At 45.1% G+C, this 9,203-nt stretch overlaps 1 protein-coding gene across 3 annotated transcripts in view; it reads right to left on the reverse strand.

Moving 5' to 3' along the window:
• The window catches only part of RBM46 (RNA binding motif protein 46), an 89,964-nt gene that overhangs the window by 80,036 nt on the left and 725 nt on the right, over nt 1-9,203 (reverse strand). For 2 of the 3 annotated variants that reach the window (XM_075612840.1, XM_075612856.1), the window contains exon 2: nt 5,141-5,305. In XM_075612840.1, the coding sequence (XP_075468955.1) occupies nt 5,141-5,305 (165 nt within the window). The remainder of the gene's footprint in view (nt 1-5,140; nt 5,306-9,203) is intronic. The other variant, XM_075612848.1, reaches the window with a different exon arrangement.

Here is a 9,203-nt window from a genome sequence, read left to right on the forward strand (position 1 = left end):
AGACACACACAGAGACAGTGACACACACACACACACAGTGACACACAGTGCCAGACACACACAGTGATAGTGACACACACACATAGAGACAGTGACACACACACACACAGACAGTGACACACATTGCCAGACACACACAGTGACAGTGCCAGACACACACAGTGACAGTGCCAGACACACACAGTGACAGTGCCAGACACACACAGTGACAGTGCCAGACACACACAGAGACAGTGACACACACACACACAGTGCCAGACACACACAGTGATAGTGACACACACACAGAGACAGTGACACACACACACACACACACAGACAGTGACACACACACAGAGACAGTGACACGCACACACACACAGAGACAGTGACACACACACACACACACACACAGAGAGACACACCCACACACACAGAGAGAGACAGTGACACACACACACACACACAGAGACAGTGACACACACACACAGACAGTAACACACACACACACACACACAGAGACAGTGACACACACACACAGACAGTGACACACAGTGCCAGACACACACAGTGACAGTGCCAGACACACACAGTGACAGTGCCAGACACACACAGTGACAGTGCCAGACACACACAGTGACAGTGCCAGACACACACAATGACAGTGCCAAACACACACAGTGACAGTGACATTGACACACACAGTAACATTGACACACACACACACACACACAGTGACATTGACACACACAGTGACAGAGACAGACACACACACACACAATGACAGAGAGACACACACACACACAATGACACACACAGTGACACACACACACACACAATAAGCCCTCCTCTGCAAACACACAAAAATAAGGCCTCTCCCCCCTTGGGGTGGGTAAGGTGTCTGGGAGGGGGTATAAGGGGGCATGTGGGTTATCTGGGGCCCGTGGATGGGCTGCTGGAGCAGCATAGGTAGCCAGTGCAGCTGAGAGACTGGCAGGCCCGCGGAGCCTAAAGGGAGGGACAGAGGGGCGTAGCCTAAGGAGCCCGGCATTACTGGAGGGGAGAAGGGAGGGGGGCGGTGCTGTAGGAAGAGGAGGGCCAAAAAAAATTTGGCAGAGTGACAGCACGGGCAGCCAATCAGGAAAGGGGGACAGTGACACACACACACACACAGAGACAGTGACACACACACACACACACCCAGAGACAGTGACACACACACACATACAGACAGTGACACACACAGAGACAGTGACACACACACACACACACACACACAGAGACAGTGACACACACACACACACACACACAGAGACAGTGACACACACACACACAGAGAGACAGTGACACAAACACACACACACAGACAGTGACACACACACACACACACACAGACAGTGACACACACACACACACACACAGAGACAGTGACACACACACACACATACAGTGACACACAGTGCCAGACACACACAGTGATAGTGACACACACACACACACACACACAGAGACAGTGACAAAAACACACACAGAGACAGTGACACACACAGAGACAGTGACACGCACACACACACACACACACAGAGACAGTGACACACACACACACACACACACACAGAGACAGTGACACACCCACACACAGAGACACACCCACACACACACACAGAGAGAGAGTGACACACAGAGAGAGAGACAGTGACACACACACACACACACAGAGAGACAGTGACACACACACACACACAGACAGTAACACACACACACACACACACACACACAGAGACAGTAACACACACACAGAGACAGTGCCAGACACACACAGTGACAGTGCCAGACACACAGAGTGACAGTGCCAGACACACAGAGTGACAGTGCCAGACACACACAGTGACAGTGCCAGACACACACAGTGACAGTGCCAGACACACACAGTGACAGTGCCAGACACACACAGTGACAGTGCCAGACACACACAGTGACAGAGACAGACACACACACACAATGACACACACAGTGACACACACACACACAATAAGCCCTCCTCTGCAAACACACAAAAATAAGGCCTCTCCCCCTTGGGGTGGGTAAGGTGTCTGGGAGGGGGTATAAGGGGGCATGTGGGTTATCTGGGGCCCGTGGATGGGCTGCTGGAGCAGCATAGGTAGCCAGTGCAGCTGAGAGACTGGCAGGCCCGCGGAGCCTAAAGGGAGGAACAGAGGGGCGGAGCCTAAAGAGCCCGGCATTACTGGAGGAGAGAAGGGAGGGGGGCGGTGCTGTAGAAAGAGGCAGGCCCAAAAAAAATTTTGGCAGAGTGACAGCACGGGCAGCCAATCAGGAAAGGGGGAGTTTTTTTTTTTTTAAACATTTGTGCAGGCTTGTTTCCCGGGGGCCGGACCAAATTACTTTGCGGGCCTTACACGGCCCGCGGGCCGGACGTTCCCCACCCCTGCTCTAGAGCCTAATTACCTATATGTTGGTGGGGTATTTTAACCCTAACATATTTTCAGTCTTGTTGTGCAGCTAACTGGGATCTCTTGCTGGAGAATCTCTGTCTCCTTGTATGTTTTTGTCTGTTATCCTTATCCCTTTTGCACCGACTGTAATTATGTTTATGATTTTTTCTGATACTGTGGTGAGCGGTATATCACAAGTTATATGTATACACAAATCAGGCATTTTATTATTTCAAAATCTTTTCCGCAAGGGAACACACATCTAACCGAATTTGAAGAGATGTGCACAATACAAACAAATCACAAGGGGTTGATTTCAAATACATATTCTACTCTGAGGTCCCTAGACAAAAAGAAAAACACTCATACATGACAGTGGGGAAAAGATATTGGATCAGAGATTTCTAAAAATGATTGGGAAGAGATATGGGAGGCGGTAGCGAGCTCATCTGTCTGCACCATAATTGAAGAAAATAGATTATGATGAGATGGTATTTAACACCAGATAGATTAGCACATATTTACTGTACAAAGGAGCAAGCGCTCTGTGCTGGAGAAATTGTGGTTCTAGAGGTACATTATACCATATATTTTGGACTTGCCCAAAAGCTGTTCCCTTCTGCAGGAAAATTAAGAGAGATTACTACAGTAGGGTGATTGGAGTGGCTATACCAATGGACCCTGTAATAATGATTTTGGGGAAACCTGTGCATAATGTGTTGTATGCAACAAACAAATCAGTTGCACATCTGTTAACAGCAGCTAGATGCAAAATAGCACTTCAATGGAAGCAAATAAATATAACATCCTATCAGGTCTTTCAGGAAACGGTGCGACTTGTTCTACAAATGGAAAAAATTACGGCATTTATGAATAACTCCACAGAGAAATGTGAAAAAAAATCTGGAATCCCTGGTTGAATGACTTTCCAGAAGATTATCAATACAAGATATACAAATTTAAACAAATTTACAGATATTAAAAATTAATCATTAAAAATGTTTCTATAATGGGAAAATTGTTCAAGAGTTACAAATCATGCTACACCATAAAACCAAACAATCAGGAAAATTATTAATGTTATTACCACTAGTGTCTCTTGCCCCCATCCCTCTCCTATATAGCTCTTTTTTGTTTGTTTTTTTATTAGTATTGTTAAAGTTATTATCATTATTTTTTAAGCGTATTGTTGATTTGATTATGTTGGTTTTGTTGTTCCCACCCTTCACCGTTTCCTTTTTTATACTGTATCCAGCCCCTAACCTTTATGTAATTCAAAAAACAAAAACTGTTTGGAAAAAAAATGGCCATTGCCATTAACATTCATGAAGAAGAAAAAGAGGTTGCCATGGTAACAGCTGATGCCAGGGAAATAATGAATAGGTTAAAACTTGGCACAAAAATAAAGTTTTGATCCTGAAATAGATCAACACAACAAAAACCGCCAGGTTATGTTATGACTTATTATTTATTTATTTATTTGGGATGGGGGGGGGGGGAATGTTGCATTAACAATTTAACTGTTAATCTAACAATCTACTGTTTCTTAACAAATACAGCAAACAAGCACTGGCTAGTACAGACTGTAGTGGACAGTTAGGGCAGGGTTAGGCGAGGGTAGGCAGGCAACACATCTACTACCAGGCAGGCACGGATAGGCTAGGCAGGCACTAGTGGAAGGCCCATGGCAGCCGGCAATACAAATATAAAAATCCAATGTAATACTTCATGATGAATCTGATGCCAGACTCCTATACAATATGATTTAATCAAGATAAGATAAGGATGGGAAGACAAAAAACAATAAGTGTGATGGGTCATCCTATTCATCATCATTAATCATAATTTCTAATCATTTTTCCATGATTTACAAATTAACATAGGTTTAATTTCCTGGATTTATGTCTTCTTTTGCTTTTAACATAATCAACAACTAATATTACTACTACATTATCTTTGAAATAAGTACAGTAAGTAGTAGTAATTGCTAAATGTCTATGACTGATGAATGCAATTTGACATCTTGCATATTCATTTGAAAACAAGGCCATTATCACAGTCTTGAACTAGAAAAACACGATGAATCTAACGGAAGTATTAACAGATACAGATTATTAAATGTCTACGATTGATTAATGCAATTAGACATATTGCATATTAATTTGAAAAATGTGCTTTCCACTGCTAGTCACTATCAGAGACAGTATAGCGGGCTAGATATTCAACTTAAAGTGCTTTACCACCTTATTAAATAACATTCTACAAGACTAGTTAATAGGTTACTTTAAAATCATGCTTTACCTGTCTATGTATTATATTATACATCGTAAAGACAAAGTAGTTACAGCAAGTTATTTTCAGCACCATACTATCAGCTTTATCCAGTCATTTTACCAAAGTCATCCCCAGAAAATACATTAATTTTAAATATTAGGTGAACATTTAAAGCATACATTACCACAGCCATAAACTGTCTTCAAATTAGGATATGTACTGCATGTAATATTCAATTATTTTTATTTAAATACTGGCAAAACAAAATAGGAAATTATTGGTGTCATGGAACAATTTATATCATCCACATCTTGTTATTTCAAAACTTCTGATCCTGTGACCCCAAAATAAAAGTATAATTCTACACAATATTACAAGATAGCAGAACTTTACAAAGACAATACAATTCAATGTTATTTATTTTGTATGCCTACCTGGAGGAGGACCACCAAATTTCCTTTGCCCGTTTTCTTGTACCATATTGTAACCAGTCTTTTCCATTAATGCAAGCAGCGCAGCTTCATTCTGAGTTCCAATTCTTGCTTTGCTACATCCATTCATCATATCTGAGCAGTCATCACTCATGACTCCAAATTCTTCTATGAAGTAAAAAAAATACTGTTAGTATGCATTTTGAAAAGTCGTGTGCATAGAATGAACTTTTCTGTTTTTTCTTTTCTATTAATATAAGAAACTATAAAGATTGTTAATTCTTATGTCAACAACTAAAATATTAACGTTACTTTACCCTGCTTATCTAAGAAACAGAAACAGGCTCTGGTGACTACAGAATAGGCCTTACCTAATATTGTCCAAATTTAACTACAGGCATACCCCGCATTAACGTACGCAATGGGTCTAGAACATGTATGTAAAGCGAAAATGCACTTATAGTTGAACCACTACCTATTTCCACTTATCGATGCTTCGGTACAGGTAGGGAATCGGTATTGCTGTTCAGGACGTGCTGACAGGCGCATGCGCAAGCTGCTGTTTGCCTATTGAACAAGGGGAATCAGCGCGTCACTACTACGGCGGTCTGTAGGGCAGAATAAGTGTCCGTACTTGCGAAGCGAGAGTACGGACACAGGGATATGGGGCTATTGAAAATATGTCCTTACTCGCGTGAGTGTCCTTAAACCAGGGTATGCCTGTACTGCAATTCAATCCGAGTCAATGGTTTCAGACAATATTGAATCAGGCCCTATGTGAGGCAATCTGGCAAAATATGGAGTGTTTTAAATGTGGCATACATACACACATATCTTTATTTATATAGCGCCATTAATGTACACAGCGCTTCACATCAGTAATACATGTGACATAATATAAATAACAAATAATACAAATAACACAATGGGAATAAGTGCTTCAGACATAAAAGTAACATTAGGAAAAAGAGCTTAGAATCTAAAAAAATATTTTACTTGTCTGTTTCTAAATTAAATATATGGGACATTTTAATTTACAAATAGGCAAGTCAAATAGGAACATAGGAATATGTTATAAAGGAGCAGTTCCATCTGCTGTTATTGCCCTTCTCCTCTTCCCCGTCCCCCACCCTTCTTTTTACATTTATAGGAGGCAGGCGATATACAGAGCAGAACCGTGTTGATTACAGCTCTGGGCATCCTCTGCTTCCCAAGATACGTACCGGAAAGGTATCAGCACTACAGTAGCCCCCACCAAGGAAAACAAAACATATGTCGCGACTTCCTATTGGCCCTCGTGACGCAGGGGTTTTTGACTGGGTTGGCCGAAAATATTAAATACTTAGGCGTCAGACAAAAAAACAATGAGGAGCCATTTTAGGCTCCCAGGATTTTTCCATCCCTGGTTTTAAACCTTCATTAAGTATTGGCAGCACCATCTCTGGTAAGTATCTCGGCAAACAGGGGGTCCCCTGAGCTGAAATTGATGCGGTTTGGCTCGAGACCCCCTGCTTCCTATAAATGTTAAAGAGAAGGGAGGACTGGGGGGTAAAGGGAAATGCTCCTTTAAGCGACATCTCTCAGTGCCTCAAATATATACCATATTTTACATATTTTCGAGGTTTATAAATGTACGGCCATTAGATTCTCATTTTCTCAGTTGACAAACTACGGCCGAGCTCATGGTGGCGACGTCGCTACCTGCGCAAGCTTGCGTCCGCGCGCACTTCCAGGACTCTTATTTGATTGCCTATGGTAGTTCCTCAAGAATATACATATATATACACACACACGCACACACACATATATAAATTTGTAAAAGGGAGAAACCAGCGCTCAATTATTAAGATAGATTAAATAAAGATTTGCTGTGTGCATATATATATATATATATATATATATATATATATACACCCCCACACACATTCACAAAAACAAATGTATAATTTATATACTGTAACATACATTTTAAAGCGCTGCGCATACAAAATATATTAGAAAACAAATACAGAAATCCTGTGCTCCTCCCAAAGTGGCTTGCAATTTATTCTTGAAAATCTATATTTTGATCCTAAATCTAATAACAAAAGGAGTCATTTAGTTGCATCTTTTAATATAAAAATCATTCACGTCTGTTAACCTCGTCAAGGTAAACTCCATTTCAGCAGGTACTTACACTAAATGTTTATTTCTTATTGTCCTCTGGACTGAACATCATGAAATATGAGAAAGTGCCTAAACAGTTAAATAATTTAACCTTGGGTGTTGTCATTGCAATGCTTGGGTCACATTACCATGGCAACGTGTCGTCACATGACAGTGCGAGCAGCGGGGGACAGCATCCAGGGGGGGACAGGGGAAAGTTTGCTCACCCCTGCCTTAGGCCTCGTTCAGGGTGCCAGCTGCAGGACTCGGAGGGAGGGCGTGAGGGAGGCAGTGCTGCAGTTTGCTGGGCGATCTGTGTTTATACCCCAGCAGACTTTTCAGCGTTGGGGAGGGGGCGGGGTTACACACAGCAGGTTAAGTATCCAAGTTACAGTCATGAAATCATTCTGAAGAATGATTTCATTGACTGCCTTGGTCCCTGTGACGCTGCTGCAGCTCCAAAAAACGAAATTTTCGTTTATTGAAACTGTAGTGAGCTTCAACTCCTGGCCTCGGAGACAGGGCGGTTGCTACCCTGAAAACCAGTATTCAAATTGAATACTTTGTTTCTCACGGCAGCACGCACGGCAGCACGCCCTCCCTCCGAAGCCAGCACCCTGAACGAGGCCTAAGCATTATGAAGGAAAATGTGGGTGCAATAGGTCAGACACTTAATTGACCAAAAGATGCAACAAAATGGCTCCTTTTTACATTTAGGGTCAAAATGTAGAATCTCACAAATAAATTGACAACAAATTTGGGAGCACAGGATTTGTGTATTTCTTTTACACAATATAATGCCTACAAACTATAGTAAGAACAGGGAACATGTTTTATTTGTTTGCATCTGAAATACAAGTCAATTCAAATAGCTTGGGATTTTCTGAAAATGTAAAAAGGCGATCAAGAATAATGTAGAGGAGACATGTAGGTATAACAGAACAAGATACACCAGTAGGAAATGTTATGCAACCATTAAATTAATGGCACAGCACCTGCACTCAGACCCCCTGCAGCCCCCACCTCCCCACAGCATCTGCACTCAGGCCCCCTGCAGCCCCCACCTCCCCACAGCACTCCGGCACCTGCAGCCCCCACCTCCCCACAGCACCTGCCCTTCGGCTCCCTGCAGCCCCCACCCTTCGGCCCCCTGCAGCTCCCACCTCCCCACAGCACCTGCCCTCCGGCCCCATGCAGCCCCCACCTCCGCAGCTCCCCTCCTGCCCCATGCAGCCCCCACCTCCGCAGCTCCCCTCCGGCCCCCTGCAGCCCCCACCCTCGGGCCCCCTGCAGCCCCCACAGCACCTGCACTCCGGCCCCCTGCAGCCCCCACAGCATCTGCACTCAGGCCCCCTGCAGCCCCCACCTCCCCACAGCACTCAGGCCCCCTGCAGCCCCCACAGCACTCAGCCCCCCTGCAGCCCCCACAGCACTCAGGCCCCCTTTGCAGCCCCCACCTCCCCACAGCACTCACCTCCCCACAGCACTCAGGCCCCCTGCAGCCCCCAGGCCCCCTTTGCAGCCCCCACAGCACTCAGGCCCCCTTTGCAGCCCCCACCTCCCCACAGCACTCAGGCCCCCTGCAGCTCCCACCTCCCCCACAGCACCTGCACTAAGGTCCCTGCAGCCCCCACCTCCCCACTGCACATTCCCCCCTCCCCCCCGGCCCGCTGCAGCCCCCACCTCCCCACTGCACCTGCCCTTCGGCTCCCTGCAGCCCTCGCCCTTCGGCCAACTGCAGCCCCCACCTCCGCCACAGCACCTGCCCTCCGGCCCCCTGCAGCCCCCACCTCCGCAGCTCCCCCACAGCACCTGCACTCCGGCCCCCTGCAGCCCACACAGCACGTGCCCTCCGGCCCCTGCAGCGTGCCGCCCGCGCGCGGCGCATTTCGCGGGTCTGAAAAGCCTGGGAGAAAGAAGC

This window comes from Ascaphus truei, chromosome 1 (genome assembly GCF_040206685.1).
Source record: "Ascaphus truei isolate aAscTru1 chromosome 1, aAscTru1.hap1, whole genome shotgun sequence".
Taxonomy (NCBI): domain Eukaryota; kingdom Metazoa; phylum Chordata; class Amphibia; order Anura; family Ascaphidae; genus Ascaphus; species Ascaphus truei.